The 22,171-nt window shown below is 38.2% G+C and overlaps 2 protein-coding genes and 1 pseudogene across 2 annotated transcripts; 2 read left to right on the plus strand and 1 right to left on the minus strand.

Annotated features, from left to right (window-relative positions):
* Window positions 1-313: 313 nt before the first annotated feature.
* LOC106433311 lies at window positions 314-1,830 on the minus strand (annotated as a pseudogene).
* Window positions 1,831-11,580: 9,750 nt separating this feature from the next.
* Window positions 11,581-12,181, plus strand: BNACNNG37290D. Its single transcript, XM_013874172.3, has one exon. It carries the CDS (start codon window positions 11,744-11,746, stop codon window positions 11,990-11,992), a length of 249 nt encoding a protein of 82 aa, XP_013729626.1. The 5' UTR covers window positions 11,581-11,743; the 3' UTR covers window positions 11,993-12,181.
* An 8,260-nt stretch (window positions 12,182-20,441) lies between these two features.
* On the plus strand, window positions 20,442-21,769 carry LOC106442605. Its single transcript, XM_048757444.1, has 2 exons — window positions 20,442-21,347; window positions 21,476-21,769. Exons 1-2 carry the CDS (start codon window positions 20,442-20,444, stop codon window positions 21,767-21,769), a joined length of 1,200 nt encoding a protein of 399 aa, XP_048613401.1.
* The last annotated feature ends 402 nt before the right edge of the window (window positions 21,770-22,171 follow it).

Here is a 22,171-nt window from a genome sequence, read left to right on the forward strand (position 1 = left end):
AGTCCTGTTGTGGAAGACCCGACCCGAACTGAGCTCTAGACCTGATTGAGTATTAGTGGACCCAATTTTTAATAACTCTAGCCTATAGATCCATGTTTTTCACTTAGTATTTGTTTCGGTTACATGTTGATCTTTCAGAGCCAAAAAGACCGACCTATAATCGAACCGAAAATTTCCAAATATGTAGTTGTGTCTAAATTTCTAAGACATAAGAACTCAAATAGGAAAGGACCTGAATCAAACCCCACCAGAGGATTCTAATGCCCATGCAACATTTTCCATGCGATTCCTCGCATCATGAATAATACAAGAATGTATGAAAAGCTGCTAATATTCAAATAAATCTTGCAATACAAACATAATTTCTTCCAACATGAGATGATCCTTTACTTTTCATATAATCTATAAGTTCATCCACATAAAGGATATTCTCATCCCTGTTTCCAAACAAACCTTTCATCATCTTTGCCTTTGTTCTTTTCAACTCTCCTGCATCATCGATCATCGCCAGTCTAACTGAGTCAGCAACTGAGTCAGACCAGAACATTCCATCTCTCTCATTTCTTGGAATCTCGACACCAATATCCTTTCCCCGCAGCAACCTCGTATTCAGTCCTTGCTCATTCAACACCGGAAGAAAAATAGGAACTCGTCCGAACCCTAACCCTTCCACCACCGAGTTCCAACCACAATGTGTCAAGAACCCACCCACTGACTCGTGACTCAGTATTTTCACCTGTGGAACCAACCAACATGAACCATACCTCGTCCCCCGACTCTTTCCTCAAACCCGTCCGGAATCAATGGCTCCGACCGAGTCGGCTCGTTCCTTAGAGCCCAAAAGAAAGGCACTTTTGACTTCTCCAACCCAAGAGCCAGCTCAGCGAGTTCCTCTCGGAGAAGACTCGCTTCAGTACCTAAAGACACGTACACTACTGAGTTAAGCCGTTGCTTGTCAAGCCACTCCTTTATACGAGCCCAGGTTGCATCACCATCGTCTTCATGGTCTTCACTAACCGGTGGAGGGAGAAAACCGGTCGGAAAGACCGGTTTTTGATACAAATCTCTTAGTAAAACAAACCATTCCGGTTCAAATTCTGGACAGCTACGTACGAAAACAGCATCGCTCTCACCAATTGAGTAACCAAACCGGACCGAATCAGAGATTCCGGTTACATCTTCCTCTGTCTTCTCAATGTACCTTGCAACCTCATGGTAACGAAAGACGATATCTGATTCAAACGGGATCCACGGCGGAACAACCGTGAAATCATCCGGCGTAGTTCTAGCATCCTCTATGAGCGACGAAGGCGGTCCCATGAAACAGAGCTGAAGCGTTAAAGAGGCTAAAGAAAGCTTTCTTGATTCCGAGCTCCGTCGCGACCGGAGGAAGCCAGTGAGAAGTGTAGTCATATATGATCCAATCCGGAGAGGATCTTCGGAGAAACTCTGTTACTGGTAGCTGAAGAAGATCGAAGGCGGATTTGAGAGACTGTTGGTTGATGTATGGTACGTCCATGGAGGATTCTGAGGAAGGAGGAAAGTTGGGAATATGAGGGAGAGGAAGAGAGACGAGGGTTATGGAGGAAGAGAGATTTGGTGGTAGTTTGGGAAGTCTCTCGATGTTTCTTGGTGTTGATATGAAGGAGACTTTGTGACCCTTTTGAGCAAGTAACTTTGAGATATTAAGAAAAGGGAGAAGATGCCCCATAGCTAGCCATGGGAACATGGCTACGTGAAGAGTTTCGTCTTCTTTCTTCTCCATTTTTGCTTGTCTCTGCATTGCCAATAATTATCCACTGAGAAAGAGTAATTTTTGAAACTTATATAATGAAGTTTATATGTATGTCATGTCCTTTAATATTATTGTAATTGCAAGTTGGTACCGCCAAAACAAAGCCGCCGCCGATAAAGAAGAAAAATGTAAGTTGACAAAGAAAACTAAAATGTGAAAAACTGCAAGTTGACAAATAAAACAAAAACTTGCAAAATTGCAATATTAGGGTAATATTATTGATGATATTTTATTTTATAAAAAAATAAGGAAAAATTGTCGAAACAGAACAAAAATTTAGGATGGTTGTCTTTTTGGTATAAAACCAATGTTGTCCATTTCGTCTCTCTTTTACCTTTTCCATTTCTAAAATTTAATGAAATAAATAGTTTTATGAATAAAAAAACTATTAAAAATATAAACAATTAATAAAACACCCATATACCCAAACACATATTTTTCTTTTGTTGAAAAACTTGATAAATAATATTTTTTAAATTACGTTCTACTGAAAGTAGAATTCGTCTTTTACGGAAAATGAGTTAGTAGAAAATGAATTCCAGAATAAACAAGTCAATCTACTTTTTTATAACGAACAATCTACTTTTAATTAAAATTCTAAATACGGAGAATGCAAATTCTACTAATTGCAAAGATATCTAATTTTCTCTCGAAAGCAGTTTCTACTTTTCTGAAGTATTCTAAAATTTTTGGAATGCGAAATCTAAATACAACACATACGTCTACATGAGGTAGAAATTGCATTCATGATTTTTTTCATGGTTCTACTCATTGTAGAATATGTCTTCTACGGATAAGAAAACCTATTTTTAAAAAAAAATTAAGGAAGTTTATGTTAAGAAAATATTCTAAAAATATTCTAAATTTCTAAAACGTGTTTTGATTGATTTGCTTTGCTAAAATATAAAAAACAATTTTAATTTTTCTTCTTCATCAATCTATGATCTTTCCATAGTTTTATCTTGTGATTTTCACAAATTTTTGTTATATGATGCATATCTATACAATATATGGTGTTTGGGAATTTGGTGCAACCATGAGATGTTTTTTTTTCCGGCTGATAACAAAAGGGGTAGGCTACTGTTATTGGAATCAAGTTATACCTTAGAAGATTTTAAAAGAATGTTTGTGGAGGATTTTGATATGGAAGAAGATTAGGGTTGCATGATATTTGGTTCCTTGTCTTTTGTTCTCTTTTTTTAATTGTTTCACATTTCTTTTGTCCTTCTAAAACATTTTATTTTTATCTTTTTTCATTAAACTTTTCAAAAATGGTTTTAATTTATATATAATTTGATTAATGAAAAGTTAGTTTTGAGATTATGAAAAATATTATACTATACGGACAACGTAGTGATAGTATTATACTAAAAGGATAACTATCCTAAATTTTTGTTCTGTTTTGACAATTTTCTCAAAAAATAACACCCAAACGAAAACTAAGAGAGAAATTGGAGAAAGAGAAAACGAGTTTGTAGTTCGAAAAAATTAAAATATCTAAAGTAAAGCCAGTTGCTCTCTTTTATTATTGCTTGAATTCTCTGTAGTTGTAAGCAGGCACGGCTCAAGAAATGGGTGGCCCATGTGCCATATAACATTTTTCCTGCTATTTTTGTATATGATTGGAAAAATCGGAATTTTTATTTGTAAGAATTTTAGAATTTAGGACCTTAAGACCATGATTATCGCAGGTCCTAAGTGGGGGTTTTAAACAAAATTTGTGATTTAATTAAATCAAAAGAAAAGAAAAGGAGAATTACCGATTCTTAACGGGGTGTTTTGGAAACCGATTTTTAGGGGAGTTTTATAACCACGTGTCAGCATCTCGTTTTTTTGGTTTTTTTTTTCTTTTTCTTTTCTCTCTTCCTTTCCTTTTCTCACTGTTTCTTGACTTCTTGTGTTCTCCAGAGGAGAAAAATCCAAACCGACGAAGGACGAGGACTGATGGCGTCTCCTCCGACTTGTCTACGTCGTCAGAAGAAGGATCGAAATCCACCACCAATCGACGAATCTCTCGGAACTAATGGCGTCTCCTCCGACTTGTCTCGTCTTCCACCTCAAAAGAATGATCGAAACCCATCACAATCGACGACTCTCTCGGTCATCACGGCGTCTTGTCCGTTGGTTCTCGTCTTCTCCGACGTACGACGACTCTATCAGTCCTCACGGTGTCTCCTCCTCCGGCGGGCGATGTCTTCAGTTTGGAGATCAGCTTCTGGTAAGTATGTAACTTTCTCACCTTTATCGTCTGGATTAGTGTGCTTAATTGTTGCCCTTTGATTCATGTAACCGAGGAATTGTTTTACATTTTGAAGCTTTCAGTTAATTAACTTGAAGCTTTCCTACGCAATGCTGTGGTTTTGATAATTATCAGATAAGCAGCTCTGTTTCTCCTCATATTCCAGGACCTATCAAAGCATATGCTTCACCGACAGCTGAAACAGCTCGACTCCAATGGTGCATGATTCCACCGCTATTGTGAATAGAAATAATGGTTGAGAAGAGAGCTCTCTTTCTTCAAGCGCAGACATGGAGAAAAACATAAATGATCTGAAAGGGAAAGATCTGCTTAAACGGCTTCACGAAGTTGGCACACTTGCTCAGGTATCCTGTTGCTACTATTGTTCTTTAGCTTATGTTTGGTGTTGATGTGATAAAAAAAAAACATAACTAGCATTGTGATTCCCTTGATTTTCCAGATTTCAAGTATCCAAGGAGATCAAGTTATCCTCGTTGGTCATAGACGGCTTCGCATAACGGAGAAGGTAAGTAGTTAGAGAAACATGATTCATATTGTGTAGAATTTTTTTTGTTTTGAAATAACTTTATGTTCTTTATTCAGGTGAGTGAAGAGCCACTTACAGTCAAAGTCGATCATCTTAAGGTACATTTCTGCTTCTATGCTTTTCCTCGTATAAGACTTTTGATTGATTTTCCATTTTGGAACTCTGTAAGGAATGTAACCTTTTTTATTGCTCTGTGTGCAGGATAAGCCGTTTGACATGGACGATGATGTCATCAAGGCAACATCCTTTGAAGTTATTTCAACGCTTAGGGATGTACTGAAGACAAGCTCACTGTGGAGAGACCACGTCCAAACATATACCTAGGTATTTTATTTTCTCTTCATGATAAAAAAAAAGTCTCAGGATACAAGTATCTTAGTAGATGTCTTTCAAACTTGTGTAGCATATAGGTGAATTCACTTATCCACGATTAGCGGATTTTGGAGCGGCTATATGTGGTGCAAATAGGCATCAAGCTCAAGAAGTTCTTGAAGAACTTGATGTAAGGAGTTTCACTATTACTGGTATTACATGCTTAGTCAAAACCTCATCTCTTTTTTTTGCTCGAACCAGGTTCATAAACGTCTGCGGTTGACGCTGGAATTGATGAAAAAAGAAAGGGAAATTAGCAAGATTCAGGTAAGGAGCTCCCTAGCCGATAGCTGTTTGAATGGGCAATAGGTTCTTATTTGTTTTTAATCCCTTTTACAGGAAACTATAGCAAAAGCAATTGAAGAAAAAATTAGCGGTGAGCAACGCCGTTACTTGCTAAATGAGCAGCTCAAGGCTATTAAGAAGGTATTCTTCACAATTTTTTTCTTGCAAGTTCCGTCCACATACAAGGTCTGTGTAGAATATTAGCGTATTTGGTAGTCATTTGTAATTCTGAAGTGATCCAATGCAGGAGCTTGGTGTGGAGACAGATGACAAATCTGCACTGTCTGGTGAGTACTAACTTAAAGTATCTTCATCTTCAAGTAGTCATTGTATATCCACATAAGAGATTCACCATGCATTCATGAGACGTCAGTGTTTTTAGTAACTGCAACTTATGGTAATGAGACCACTCATTATCATCAGAGTCACGTAGCATGTTCTGTTTCAAACGGATACAATATGTGACACTGATAGTAATGAGTGTTCCCGCTATCATATTGAGGTTTTCTTCTAAGAATGGGATTGACATTGGCATTGAGACGATTAAGTAAAGTTTTCTTGTTTATGTTTCTTCTTCTTGAGTAAGTGATCTTCCTCAATTCTTCTAAAAATTTTAATTTTTTTTTTAAGAACCCTTAATTAAGAAACTTCCATTGGACCACTCAAAATGGGAGTTTCTTAACTAGAGTTCTTAAGTCCACTTAAGTACATTTATATAATTAAATAATCATTAAGAAACCCAAGTAGGTTTCATGGGATAATCATGCTCTAACACTGTGGAGAAATTGTAATGAAAAATTGAGGATCCTGTGCATGTGCACCTTGGGCACATTCACAAAATCGGCACTAGTTGTAAGCCCAAGAATATTGAACATATCAAAGATGTGGCTTGCAGTGAAGGCGAACAAAAAGATTGCAATCTTGGAGTTATGAAGCTTTCACAAAGAAAATGAAAAGAGTATAATCAAGAAATGGAAAAACTCGACTATATATACAAAAGACCTAAATGATTTTAGGTTAGCCGTTTTGAGAGAGAATAGAGCACTCAAGCAATAAGAAGACGATCTGAGGTTTTGGTGAGTGAGATTCTTGAGAGAGAAGCAACTGTTGTTGCTTTAGGACATCTTGCATAGCTATGAATTGGTCAGTCGTGATACACGAGTTGTGTGTAGTCACATAAATCTGATTGAACAAGACTGTTAAGTTTGTTCAACAAAATAAAATAACACGTCTAAATTCAACTCAAAGGCGAGATCAACCATATTTCGGCAGTAGACATTGATCAGTTCAAGATCATACATGGATCTGAATCGGCCAAAGTTGCATGTGATACTCTTGTCAATTACTTTGAAGCTAATGCAAGTGTTAAAATTACTCGTCCAGACCATCTTGCTACCAGGTTTGAGAATCTAAGTATGGGTGAATATGTGTCGTTGGAAAGTTTCACTGCAAAATTAAACACTCTAGAAAATGAAGCAATTGTCTTGGGAAAGAAGTACAACGAGAGGAAGTTAGTCAAGAAACTCATCAGATGTCTTCCAATCAAATTTGAAGCTTATAAAGCAGTGATTAAAGCGACTATGAAATCTGATGAGATTAAGTTTGATAAACTGGTGGAACTACTCATGGCCTCTGAGTTGGAACAAGCTGAAGACAATCCAACTCAAATCAAAAGAATTGCCTTTACAGCAAATCACGAGGATGAAAGAGTTAAAAGTTAAAGGAACATGTGTGTCTGATGGCAAAGAATTTCAACAGTATGGTGAAGAGATTTGACAAAGAACTAACAAAGAATAATGGAAGATTCAAAAGAAGTAGTCAAAATGAGAATACTCGTTCAAGTGAAGATTGGAGTGACGGGAAAAAGAATATGCAGTGTCATGAATGTGAGGGATATGTACATTTTAAATCAGATTGTCCTTTTGGCGCAGCGTATCAACGGTAACTCAGCTCAAATCTAAGGTTTTATTGAAAACCTCTAGAGACCTGACTTCTTGAGTTGATGAACTTAATCAAAATCAACACAATGCCTTAGAGAAAACTCTAGTTTATTATCTTCCAGAAACTGATTATCAAAAGCAACACTACAGTGACTTATATATGTCATAAGAGTCGGCAAAATCTCCAAACTCATCTAAGAATAGGAAAACTAACAAAAGCAAAACTCAATAAGAAAAGGAAACTTAAAAAAAACTTGATGAATGGTGTCAATGAAGTGATCGGCAACACCGTGTAAGACAAGTCGACATGACCACGAGGAAGAACACCATAAACGAACTCTAGAGTTAAGTGTGCTTGAGCTGGAGTAGTGGAAGGATGGGTGACCTATCGGGAAGTGATTCGCGATATCGTTCGAATGAGGCTAAAGCACCAGGAAATATCATGTGGTGATTGCATGGTTAGTAAGCATGACTAATGAGTCTCCAAAAAATTTACGCACCATCCATCGCACGGGATGGGCCCATGGGCTGAGTAAGCGAGCGTGGATGGCCCCTTAGCCATGGATGGCCCCTTAGCCATGGATGGCTGGAGCGTTACAAGAGAGAGATTTAGAGAGATTTACTTATGAGAGAAAGGAATTTAATACAACTTTGCTATACTTTCTCTCTAGTCTCTGAAAATATTTTTCAATTTTTCGTTTGTATGGCTTTGGTGGTTCTCTTAGCACCAAAGCCGACCTCTCTCTTCCTTTTTCTTTGTTTTGTGTTGTGACTTTGTTGGTTTGGTATGTTTGGATCTGTTTGATTAACCGTGTAGATGTTCAAAGGAAGGATCTATCTTAATGTGGTTGAAATTCTAAATCTGATCGGGTTCGTCTACAATTTGCTCTTGGTAGTTTCGGATCCTCTAGATCATTGGTGTGACTTGCCCCTTTGATCCTTAGTTTTCCTTATGTCTTTTGCAAGTGTTTTATCCCTTTTGGGTGGACCAGATTATTGTAGGATTTCTTCGCTTTCAGCTTTGGTGTTTCTCAGTTGGGTTGTTTGTCTCTTTTTATCTTTGTCAAATTGTTGGGTTCTCTCCTATTCATCTCCGAAAATGGATCGACCCGCTCCTTCTCATTTCCTAAGAGATTAGTTCGAGATCTCTTCTCTTCATGGCGCTTCTTTGTGGCAGTTCCAAGTTGTTTCATAGCCGCCGACGACGCCATTCTAGTTGATCGCTGGATAAAGAAACCTTTAGTCTACCGCTTACTATTCCACTGTAGAAGGTTTCAGTTGTCAAAATGTGGTTGATAACTTCCATGAAACGTTCTTAAGATTCCCGGTTTAGGTTTATTGTTCTCCATTTTCACCTTTGTTGTTTGCAAGTCAAGGTTAACAATAATTGGGGTATGATGATCTGTTTAAGTCCAATGCATGTATGTTGTGGTTAGCCTCAAGAGACACTTTGTCGTCTGCCTGTGTAACACCCGTCTCATCCCCTCTCTGGAACGGTGTGCTACTAACCAAAAAATACCAAAATAAACCAATTTATAAAACCGAATAAAATGTCAAACATTTTAATCAAATAATTTTCTAATAAAACAAGTTTATAATTTAAAACTAAATACATTAAATAGAAAAGTTAATTAAAACCGAAATAAAATACAACGATCCCAAGACACCAATTCGTCCACATATCCAACTACTCGTCATGTTCACCTGCAAGGGAAAGAAAGAGGGGTGAGCAACAAGGGAGTTACTCCGTGAGGTATGGGATGCTAAACCGCAAACCACTGACTCAGTACATAGCACAACGACTTTGTAGGCCTAGCTCTAGCATGAAACAACCACAGTGTCTAATACACCACATAAAACATCCAGTGCGCTGATAGTACATGCTACTCTATGCACCCCGCATTTCCTCATAAGGATATATGTATATCTCCAGGCGTACAGTAGTCCATCTCTGCACTCCCAAAATCTGCGCGTCGGCGACTGATACAAACGTCTTTGTACCCCCCCCCCCACAATCTCACTGCTCGTCGGCGGCTTACACAAACGTCTTTTTGCACCCGCAATCACACTGCTCGTCGGCGGCTTACACAAACGTCTTTGTGCACCCGCAATACACACAAACGGACTTATATATTTATATACATATATATAGCAGTTTTAACATCACTCAATTCATTCAACCGTTGAATCCTCTATTATCCTATTTCCGATTTAACAATCAATAACAATAATAAACAAACAAGACTCTCAAACAGATCATCTTTCAAAACTAGACTTTCCATAATAATAGTACTAAACTAGCACAGGATTAGACGGAATAGCCCTCACCTTAGCCAAGATTGGAGAACCGGAAAGCAAATAAAAAATGAGGCAAGATGACTTGACCACCAAGAAACCTAAGGTTACACATGGGTCTCGGCTACCCGTCTCAGTACACCAAAAGAACAGGTCTGAAACACCACATGGCATATTTGCAAAGGACAAGGCGATTAGGGTTTATACTTTGCAAGCTTTCTTGCACGCAAGAAACATAAAATGAATGCAATAAACCTTCTCGGCTTGGAACCGCAACGGTGGATCATGAGCTCCGACATCCCAACTTTGTCTCCGGTGGATCACAGCTCACGGTTGATGGTGGTGTTTAGACGGTGGCTCTGGTTTGTACGACTCCTTTCCCTATCGGCTCACGTTCTCCACCTACGAACCATATACAAGGCATCAACGCCATGGACGGGATGGCACGAAACAAGGCATGATGGCAAAGCTCTCCTCCGGTGATGCATAACAACTCCGATGGTGGCTAGCAATGGTGATCCCTCGGTGATGATTTTGAGATGATGACTTGACTCTTCTGATTTCAACACACGTACATGAATGATAATGGAGAAGGAGAGAAGAGATGAACAATGGTGTATATGAAGGAAATGAGGAGTGCAAGCGAGAGAGAGAACGACACAAACAATTTGAAGAGGCGGCGAGGGTTTTGAGATAGATGAAGATATAAACACTTTTGTGTATTTATATAAGGCAACGATTAATAAAACCTAAGAAACCAATTTGCTTCGTTGGATTTATACTTAATTGAACAAAACCAGATTGGTTTACCAATTTAATTAATGAGAAACACAAACCAATTCCGGTTAAGAAAACCGGGTCGTTACAGCCTGCTTCATTGTTTGAACAAGTGATCACTGATACGTTGAAAACAAAACACGTCACTTAGGTCCACTAAAGCATTTTCGAAGTAAAGCTCTATTTAAAAAAAAAAAAAGCTGGTTTTGCTCTAGTGTTATTCTATTTTCTATTTTTGAGTAAAAAATATAATAACAAACAAAAAAAGGTTTTATAATATTTTAAAAAATATTTAAAAATTTAAATAATAATTTTATAATAATTTTGAGATTCCAAAATAAAATTTAAATAAAAATTTGAAAAAGGTTTGAACTAAAAAATGTTTGTTTTCCAAAAAAAAGATAAAATTATTTTTTAACTGTTTATACACAGTATCTATACTATAATTTGCGAAGTGATTTTTCGAAATCGAGCTCCCATGTAAAAAGTTAAAGTGGTTAATATCGTTTATACCTTTAATGAATAAAATTGATAAATTAACCACAAAATAAAAATTAATTTAAACTTTTATGATTAGATAGGTGACTAAAGTTAATAATAATAAGAATTATCCAAAATCTAAAAAATATATTTTCAAATAAAAAAAAATTTCTATATAGATTGTGTTGTATCCAAAATATATTTTTTTAATAAAAACTAAAAACACACATAACTAAATATTAATCAAGTAAAATTCTTAATTTTGCATAATTAAAAAGAGATTATTGAATGATTTCTAAGATTTATTTATTAATAAGGATTTATAGTGTCCAAAGAGTTTTTAAAAAAATTATGCTACGTAAGAATTTTCAAATGAAAATATAAATAAAAAATTATCATTTAATTAGTAATGTATGTATTAATAATAATTATAAAAAATTTATGCCCGCATGTACGGGCGAACCACCTAAGTTTATTTATATTTATAAATTAAAAGTATAATAAAATAAATTTGAGAAATTTTCTAGGATAGTCATTTTTAAATTTTTGTCACAAAATATCATTCAATGAAGAAAATGACCAAAATAAGTTTTATTAAAGAGTAAAAATGAGTTTTTATCCTAGGATTAACTAATTTATTCTTAGAGTTTAAAGTTAAGGTGTATGGTTTAGGGGATATAGTTTCAAATTTAGAAAAATAAAAAATTAAAATTAAAATTTTCAAAAAAAAAAATTTATTTTGGTCATTTCTTTTTTGAGAGCTATTTTTGTGACAAAAATTAAAAATAGCTATTCGATAGAATTGCTTTAAAATTTTATCTCTTTAATAAATTTTTTTTTGGTTATTTTTCTTCTTGTGTATTTTTTGGTCCAAAAAACTTATTTTAGGCTCTTTTGGAATATTTCCCTTAAATAATATTACTGCCTAATTACATATTCTCGTTTGATTTACGTATATTTCTCCATCGCGCATCTCTCCCCAAGCACGATCTTATTAATCGAATCGAGAAGCCATGGATAACAGCAGCAGCATCAACTCCAACGCCTCTACCGCGTCCAATCTGAGCACTGCTTCCTTCGAAAAGATCGATCAGGCGGCGAGCTGGGTGGGCACAACCGTCATATCCGCCTTCTTCGCCTCCCTCGAGCGTTTCTCCTGCGTTAATCTATCAACCTCCGACGATGATGACGAAGATGACGACGAATCCCACAGCCGTCCCCTTGCTCTCTCCCCCGCTCCTCACCCAGACGACATTGTTTAGCTACTCCGCTAATCCCTTTCACGGGTTCCGTTTCTCCTAATCAGATCTGGATGCATGATTCTCAGAACTTTTGATTGATTGTATATGCCTTATTCCTTGCTTGTTCTTCTTTCTTGATCTGACAAGTCTATTTTATATCATTTTTCTTTTCAGCTCTGTATTTTATATCATTCTGAGAGTTATTCCTTATCTCTGACTCTAGGAACAATATGAGAGTTTAAATTTGCGCATAAGTTGTTCGAAACCTTATCATTTGATCATTTATTGTTGAGAACAAGAGGGAAACAGCAGCAGTCAAACCAGCAGCACCAAGTTCTGAGGAGCTGGCAATCACTATATTATCCACGTACACCAGGACTGCATAGGCAAGTGTAGAGCTGCTAAATGGGCGAGCCCATGTCCATTAGCCCATATTCGTTTGTCCATTTATAGTTTATGGTCAGAGAATGGCCATGTCTATTAAGGACCAAACCCACTAACACCCATATTTATATGGGCTGCCATGAATCCATTAAGGACCATTTAAGGAAAATTTTGAATTCTAATCTATAAACATATAAATACAAGTTCATATTAATAATAGCTCCATAACTCCATATATTCATGAGTTCATAACTCCATAACATAACTCCATAAATGTAATAAGTGCATATATAAGTTCATAAGTCCATAACATAACTTCAGTACACATAAGTGATAAGTCAAGCTACTTTCTTATCTTCTCCTCCATCTTCTTCCATAAACCCTACAAAACAAGTAACCACAGAAAACACATGTTCATACAAGAACATCAAAGGTATGCATCCAAGAGCTATCTCCAAACGAAAAACACATATACGTTCTCACACATACTCTTCAGACATATAGACTCTACTTCAGACATGGCATGTTGGATCTGCTTCTCCAACTTCCTCGGAGGGTTCAAAATCCTCATCATCACCTAACCAAATTCGTTTATCAGTTTCAAAGACAACCAAATTCAAAGACAGAGATGAAAATAACTTACAATCTAAAGCCTCAAATCCCCTTAACCAATTCCTTGCGCAGATTAGTGCTCGCACATTCGAAGGAAGGAGGCAGCTTCTGTATTTGTTCAATACACGGCTGCCAATGCTGAAGGATGATTCTGAAGCCACCGTGGTGATGGGTATGCTCAAGACGTCACATGCCATTGATGCAAGCTCCTTAAACCGATTAGCATTCTCTCTCCAATAGGATAGAACATTCAAACTCTGAAAGGCCATCATGTCTAAAACCGGTTCTTCTAGGTACTTATCCAAGGTTGATTTCCCACTACCACCAGGTCCAGCATTCTGTGAGATGAAAGCATAAAACCCCTGCAACCGAAAGGAAGTAACGTCTATCATAGTCTGGTTTTCTTCTAGAGACTAAGTTAGCAATGCAATGAAACAAAGCAAAGTAAGTAAGCTTACATCATATCCTGGTAAAGTGGTTTGCGCAGGCTTTGATCTTGAAGCCATGTTTTTCTTTGTGTTCTTCTTATAAACACCAAACAACTTCCTTATCTTCTTCTTAACATGATCCATTTTCATCTTACTTGTGGCTGCATCTAACGTTGTGAAGCAGTATTCCAAGAATGCAAATTTCAGTCTCGGATCAAGCACGACAGCAATGGCTAAGATGTCAGAATACTCCTCCCAATACTTATTGAACTTGGGCTTCAATGAAGCCACCATCTCACAGATTACTTCATCTCCACTGAACTCGTTTTCTTTCAGCCAGTTCTCAATTCTCCACACATGCATAAAATAGAGGTTAGATGTCGGATATGAAGAACCAGAAACAAGCTTGGTCATCTCAGCAAATGGAGACAAGAAGTCGGAGAGAAGCTCTGCCCTCTCCCATTCCAATTCGCTTGGACATAACTGATATGCTTCTTCCACTTCAGCAAGGTGGCAGAAGGCTTCTCTATACATGATGGTTCTCTCTAGCATAAGATGCGTGGAGTTCCATCTTGTTGAGACATCCATAACCAGCCCTGGCAACACACCTTTATCTTTAGGTTTAACTGCCATTGTTTCCACACAACTCTGAAACAGTCTCTCTCTAGTTTCAGTCACTTTCACAAACTTGACACTCTCTCTTATTTTATCCAACGCTCCACCAATAACACTCAGTCCATCTTGAACTATCAAGCTCAAGATGTGAGCGACACACCTCACGTGGAAGAACTCTCCACTGCAGACCAGTTCCCTTCGTAGCTGCTTCTTGAGAATGGACTGCATGTTATCATTTGATGACGCCTTGTCCACAGTAATGGTGAAGATTTTCTTCTCCAGCTCCCATTCTCTCAGCAACTCCATTATCTTCATCGATATGGCACCACCCGTATGAGGAGGAGGAAACGCGCAGAATTCAATAATCCTCGACTTTAGACTCCAATCACTGTCTATGTAATGCGCCGTCAAACACAGATACCCTTCAACCGTCAAAGCTCTCCACAAGTCTGTCGTCAAGCAAATCCTTCCCGGAATCTCTTTTAGCTTCTGTCTCAGTTTCAACTTCTCCCTCTCATAGATCTTCAAGCAGTCGCTAGCTGCTGTACTTCTGCTCCAGAACTCGACAATCGGATTCAAATAATGCCATGCTTCCCTGATTCTTCTATATTCAACAAAGGAGTAAGGCAAGTTGTGCTCAATCAAAGCTACTGCAATCATCTCACGAAACACAAGCTGATCTATCTTCCTACCGGTTCCAGGTGTACCAGGGACAGGATTCAAAGAACAATTTCTCATATGACGCAAAAGACTCGAGGTTCCACTTCTACGCAGGTTTAAGCAGTACGAGTGTTTGCAAAATTTACACTGAACATCATTCGAACCATCTGGATACTTCTCTCCTACTATATCAAAATGCTTCCAACATCTAGAGTGTCTGCGCTTACCTCCTCTTTTCCTTTTGATGGGGTTTTCAGCTGTGCTCATGAGAGTATCTTCCACTGCTACTACTTCATCTCCATCTCCATCTCCATCTCCATCTGAGTTTTGATCCATCAGCTCATCCCCACTCATGTAGTCTGTGTCATTTAGGTCCAAAGTATCTTCATTGTCCATCCTGAAGCGATAAAACAGAGAACAAGTTGGACAATTATCTTCTAAAAAGAAACAGAGGCGATCTTCTACATGAACTTTTCAGAAAAATCATAAGAAAACAAAGTTTTCAAAATCATATAATTTAGCAAACATTTAAAGCATCTACATCACTGATAATAAAACAAAATGTTCTTAAGTATGATAAAAAAATATCTTCTAAAAAGAAACAGAGGCGGTCTTCTCAAATGGTAAAGAAACTACTCAAATGGTAAAGAAACATGTCAAGCAAACAAGCAAAGAACAGCTCAAGTAACAGAGAACAAGTTAGACAATTATCTGCTAAAAAGAAACAGAGAGTAAAGATACTCATTTCAAATCATCAAAGAGTAAAGAAACTACTCAAACAGAAACAGACCCATCTCAGTTACCCATCTCAAGCAAACAAACCATTAAACAAACGAACTAATAAAGATGTCATAACTAAAGCCGAAGCTACTGAACCACTGATCAGTCAACAAAGAGATACCCATTTCAAATCTCAAAACAAGTAAAAACTCATTTCAAATCATCAAAGAGTAAAGAAACTACTCAAACAGAAACAGACCCATCTCAGTTACCCATCTCAAGCAAACAAACCATTAAACAAACGAACTAATAAAGATGTCATAAACAGTACCTGGAGTTTTTCTCTTGTTATTCTTGTTAGCTTCTTCCCTTTAAGGTTAACGTTACGTTACCAGTGAATCTGCAAACACACATCACTTGTGATTATCCCCATCTAATTACCCAAACAAATTCAACAAAACCCAGCAATGAAACAGAGGAACCACTGATCAGTCAACAAAGAGATACCCATTTCAAATCTCAAAACAAGTAAAAACTCATTTCAAATCTCAAACAAGTAAAACCCATTTCAAATCTCAAACAAGTAGTCATAGATGAAGGAGTCACAGACTTACAGATGAAGAGACAAGCTCGAACGGACGGAGAAAGAGAGTCACAGACGGAGATACGACGGAGAACGGAGAGATCGATGAGATAGGACGGAGAACGGAGAGATCGGTGAGATAGGACGGAGAACGGAGATCGATGAATCGGCGGAATCGCCACTCGAATCGCTGAAGGAGAGAGGAATCGCTGAAGGAGAGAGAGATCGATACTTTCGTTCTCCGAAAGTTGAAATGATTTTTTTTTCCCCAAATCAAAACCCTAGAAATTTTAGCTTATTGGACAGCCCACGTCCACAGTAACCAAACCCATTATCTCCCATAGGCCCATTTGTTTCTGATTTTTGACCATTTAAAACCCATATGGAAATGTGGTTGTGACCAATTAAAGCCCAATTAATTGTGGACATGGGCAACCAATGGAAGGTCCACCCATTTAGCAGCTCTAGGCAAGTGCCAGTTGTGTAGAATAATTATTTGTTTTATGATTGCAATCAGATAGAAAGCCTCAAGGGTGCCGCCATATTCTAAGCGCTCAAACTATTTGATAGAAGAAATCCTCCTCTAGCTATTCGGGGTCAAGGACTCCTTCCCCTTCTTCAAACTCTGATAGACGAATCTCTGATAAACCATAGAACCTTGTTTGTGTATTAATCGACCTTTTAAGTGTTTTGAGTTTTCTTTTCAATTTGCTTTTGAGAACCTTGTATTTTCATGATCACTGGCACTCTCTACAAGGGTTGCAAATTCTGTTGTTTACCACATGTCTCGGTTCATGGTTGCAAGTTCTGACTTTTACCACAATCTGGTTTCATCTTTCTCGTGTTTGGGTTTTATGCGATCCTCTAGTTTTTAAGGAATGTAGTAGCTGAATGTCGAAGCAAAATTACTGATTCCCAGGACCACTTTACCTCTTATCCTTTATATTTTCCCTCTAGCTTTTTTTCTTCTCTTGTTACCTTATTTATAAGTTTTAGTGAATCTGCATTTTTGGGAGAATGATCCCTCTGTCTTAGGGTTTTGTGAAGAAAAAAAGTCACACACCCACGAAGTGTCTTTGTGTTGATGTATTGAGGCAGTGTCCAAAATTTGGCATCGCTGTGTGATAAAAGTTTTATCTTTTGGAGCACTCTTAGGCCAGAATGCCAACCACTTAGATAAGGAAGCATCTCATTACAAAATCTATACCATAATCACAACTAACTAAGAAGTAATAACAAGCTCTAAACCATAATCCCAACATAATAAGCTGCATTCTTCAAATGTTAAAACCCAAATACCAAAATAAAACTTTTAGACATAGGTTCTAGCATATTAAAGGAGCGCATTCAAATTAGAAGTGAAGTGATTTATATTAAATTGACTGTGAAAAAACACTACAGAAGACTTCTAAAGTACTTGTAAAACAAGCCCATAATCTACAATCTTCAAAGGAAATACAAGTACTTCTGACATATTACTAATATGATATTAGTCTCAAATTTCAAGAATTTTTTTTATTTACACCATTTTTCCTTTTCCCATTCTTAAAAGCATTATATGCCATTTAGGATGAAGTTAGAGCGATTTGCATAGAAATTCTAGTAAGATGGCAATATTTGCGTCCATGGAAAAACGGAAGGCCCAAGGGCAAGGCCCAGTTGTATTGGGTGCGAAAAGACAGTGTTATCCCTATCGCCTCTCCTTTCATGTAAGAAGCTGAAGCGATTTATAATCATTCCATGCATGTAATCATTTGAAAATTTATACATATATAACACTGTTTATATCGGTATAGCCCGATTATGTAAGAGTAGCCAATAGTTTCGACCAATAATATTGCCTAAAAAACCGTAACCTTTTCGCAAAGCTTCACACGTCTTCACATAGGACATGCGTATCTGCATGTAATATAGTCGAAATGTATAGGTTTCCTTCTATATAAGGAGTGGTAATTGGGCAGTAGAAACACACACTAAACTATCACTTTCTTTAGCTCATCTTTAATGTCTCTCTAGAAAACACTCTCTCTCCCTTCCATTTAAGAAGAATCTCGGTGAGTTACTGCAAACATTTATATTACTTCCGTACTGTTTGCAGAGTAGAATGATTTTCATTAAATGTTGTGTGCATGTCCGTCTAATCTTGCTCATTATTTGCCGACATTCTATCCGTGAACCTAGAATTTAATTTGTGAGAAGATTTGTCTTGCATGAGATTACACTAGTCATAAATATGTCTCATACTTTGCTTACGAAAAAGTCATTTTATATTTTTACAGATGTCGAAGCTCGAGAGGCTGTGGCGGGGTATATGGAACAATGACAACGATGGCGCGTGGAATTTTCACCCGGATCCGACTGACTTTGGCTTTGGTGCGATGATAAGGCACGATGAGACGTACGAGTACTTGCTGGGGATAGTGAGGACGAGGTACATCTTGGACGAGAGAACCCCCATTTTTCTGTCTTACCAGTTCCCGTCTTGGATACTTGGTCTGCTAGGGAGGAGGTCTGTGCCTATAAGCGTGACGACAACGGCTGACATCCCTGTCATGATGAGTGTGCGGGAGTGGTTCACCGAAAGCGTTGCTAGGTTCCATTACAACCGTAGAGACAACTTCGTGGTTGGAAGAAAGAGGTTTGTTGTTGACAGAAGCCAGAAAGCGTATACTAGGAGAGAGTATGAAAGTGAGTATAATCATACATTAATAAAAAATGATTTTAGTTAGCCGGTTAGCTCATACAGATATTGTACTGTTTTTCAGAGCTTGTTGAAGGGGAAAGGATGACATGCAGCAGAGCTATTCTGGAGGAGCTGTTTAATGAAGAGGAAATGATGGTGCTGCATCGGGTTGATCTAGAGATGTATATGTCGGACCGGGTGCAAGAACAAGCTGAGAGACGATAGGAAGCTGTTGCTCGTGAGATAATAATGATCGAAGATGAGGACGATACAATGGCTGAGGCGCACGTGTCAGCAGAGGAAACTCCGCTTGCGACACAAGGCGGTAAGATGTGTAGACATATTATCTTAGGTTTAGCCGGTAATTTTTATAAATAGCATCCATATGTTAACTTATCCGGCTACTACTGCATGTCAGGTGTCGGTCATGATCACACTCAACCAATTGTTGGAGAGGAGTGCACTTTGCCACTGACTCAGATAGCTGAGGCTCCACAGGCCCCTCCGGCTGTCCCCCTCGACCTCATCCACGTCGTCCGCAGACGTTCAATGGAAACTCCTATGGCCTTTTGGCAAGGGTTTTATGGAGACGACCTTGTGTTGCCTGATGGGGTGGCCCCGGATCGTGAAGGGGAGAATGAAGAAGTGGAAGATGACCCTTGTGTCCCACTTGGCCCTGTTAATGGTGCATTGGCTGTCACATCTCTAGCTGATAATGATATTTCCTCTACGGGGTCGTGTGAGAATTTGGATATAGTACCTCCTGCGACTGAAACTGTTGCGGTTGGGGCACATGCAACCAGTCAGACCAACGTTGTCTCTGCCATCAACAACGCTGTCTCAGCCATTGACAACGCTGTCTCTGCCATTGACACGGGGAATGAATTGTTAGCTGCGTTTGAGCAGTTCTTGGGTACATGCATACGCTCTTTTATCATTCTTTTATGTTTATATAATGCATGGCTATTGAAATATAGCTAAATTATTTTTCCGATTTGTTATGTAGCTTCAAGGGGTGGAGGTGTTCAGACAGTGGCTGAAATCGGTGAATCATCTAAGAGCGCGCTTGCGGGTAACACTGTCCCTCAGACCACCGAACCCGTGGTTGCACCAGTCGCGCCTGGGCTCACTATAGGCTGTGTCAGCGCAGCAGAACCTATCCCAACAGTAGTGCCCGATCTGGACCAACATTCTTCTTCCGCTGGCAGCGGTGATGATGGTGGGTTTTAGGGATTATTACCTTTATCCAATAACGATATGTATGTTATATTAACCAGCAATTTGGGTTTAAGTTTCGGCTAAACCAATTTTCAGAATCGGGTTTATGGAAAACAGTTTTTTTATCATGTGTGATATTAACCGGCTATGTATGTTTGTTATGTCTATGTGTTTTGGAAAAAACGGTTATGTAAGTTTTTGTTTTGTGTGCAGCTATGCACTGTTTGAATCTTCGAAGTAATATATTAATCGGTTATGTATGTTTGTTATGGCTATGTGTTTTGGAAAAACGGTTATGTAAGTTTTAATTTTCGTGTGCATTTAGAGCCTAAATATAATATATAAACCGGCCAAGTATGCTTCTGTTACAGTTATAGTTGTCTTAAACCCATTGAATCATTGGAGTATTATCTGGTATTACCTTACTAGAATTGTCATGCAAATCGCGCCTTTGTTTAGCACTTGCAAAAATATTATGAAATCTATCAAAAAAGGGTTGTTGTGATGGATAACAGCATAGTAGCCTGGATAACATAGTTGTATTGAAATTGAATTATGGGTATATAGATGTTGCGACCCGGATTTGCTGACATTGGTTTCCTGTTTTTGACGTCTGAAGGTTGTGTGGGGTCCAGTGATAAAGACCTTTACGTGGGCAAGACATTTAAGAACCGAGACGAGTTCAAGCAACGTATGGCCTTATATGCAATCAAGCACAAGTTTGTTAACCGTTGTGCAAGGTCGTCACCTTCTGTTATGGTGCTTGAGTGTTCTGGAGTGGCATGTATGTGGCGGGTCTATGCGGTCCTTGTCAAGGGTTCGAGCCTGTATGAAATTCGTAAGATACGTGGGGGGCACAGTTGCAGCGTTGATGAGCGTGCTGGATACCAGAGACAGGCGACATCGAGCGTCATAGGGGAGATGCTCAGGCAGCAGTTCACCGGAAAGGGTGTTGGTCCGCGGCCAAGGGAGATCAGGCAGGTGATAGGGGGCGATCATGCTGTAAACATTTCCTACTGGAAAGTGTGGCGTTCGCGGGAGGCAGCGGTTGAGTTCGCAAAGGGATCATGCGGTGCTTCGTACCAAAGCCTTCCAAATTATCTGCAGCGGCTTATTGAAGCTAACCCAGGGACATTGGCCCATCTTGATACAGACTACGTAGAGAGCGTGGGTCGGCGTTTCAAGTATATGTTCATCGCTATGGGAGAAAGTGTGAAAGGCTTTGAATTTGTGCGTAAGGTTGTGGTCATAGACGGTACGCATCTAAGAGGAAAGTATGCAGGCTGTCTCTTAACCGCTTCTGCTCAGGATGGGAACTATCAAATTTATCCCTTGGCCTTTGCTGTGGTTGATGGGGAAAACGACAAGTCATGGGAGTGGTTTTTCGAGAAATTTTCGTCGTTCGTTCCTAATCAGAGCGGTGTTGTGTTTGTTTCCGACAGACACGCGTCGATCTATCAAGGACTGAGCAAGGTATTTCCGGACATATTTGTCGGCTATTAAAACTAATAGCCGCTTCTGTTTTAAGTAAAAGTATGGATATATATATATATAATTGGCCGGTTATTCTACTCTTTAAGATGTTCTCGTTTCTTTGGTAGGTGTATCCAAATGCTGGCCAATGTGCATGCATTATCCACCTAAAGAGGAACATTCGGACCATCTTCAAGCAGAGGCAGCTTGGATATCTTGTTTCGAAGGCAGCTAAGGCGTTTAGGATGGTCATGTTTTATGAAACATTCGCCGAAATTAGTTCAATCAATCAAGCATGTGCTGACTACCTGATTGATATAGGGCTTGAGCATTGGACAAGATCTCATTTCCCTGGCAGGCGCTACAACATCATGACGAGCAACCTTGTGGAGTTTTGGAATTCTGTGCTTAGTAATTTTTAAGTTTGGGACACATAAATAGTCCTCAAGAAAGAAAATGACTAATGTAGCCCTTTTTAATTTTGAAAATTTTAATGTTTTTTTTTTTACTTTTTAAAATTTGAAACTCTATCCCCAAAACCCCCACCCCTTAACTCTAAACCTTAAGTGTAGATTAGTTAACCCTTAAATAAAACTTATTTTGGTCATTTTCTTCATTAAGAGCTATTTTTGTGACAAAAACTGAAAAATAGCTATCCTAGAAAATTTCGCTTAAAATAAAGCAAACCAAATGATAACTTCTTATAAATCTATAACCCGATTCACGGATAAAAACTATGGACTTCATATAATACATAAAACTAAAATAATCTCATACGAGTTTTGTTGAATAAATATATTTAGAGAATAATGTTTATAATAAAT

This window comes from Brassica napus, chromosome C5, assembly GCF_020379485.1.
Source record: "Brassica napus cultivar Da-Ae chromosome C5, Da-Ae, whole genome shotgun sequence".
Classification (NCBI taxonomy): Eukaryota; Viridiplantae; Streptophyta; class Magnoliopsida; order Brassicales; family Brassicaceae; genus Brassica; species Brassica napus.

Coding starts and splice junctions, on each gene's coding strand:
- BNACNNG37290D (XM_013874172.3), top strand. CDS start 11,744: ATGGATAACAGCAGCAGCATCAACTCCAACGCCTCTACCGCGTCCAAT.
- LOC106442605 (XM_048757444.1), top strand. CDS start 20,442: ATGTTGCGACCCGGATTTGCTGACATTGGTTTCCTGTTTTTGACGTCT. Junction 21,348..21,475: donor TCTATCAAGGACTGAGCAAG/GTATTTCCGGAC, acceptor TTTCTTTGGTAG/GTGTATCCAAATGCTGGCCA.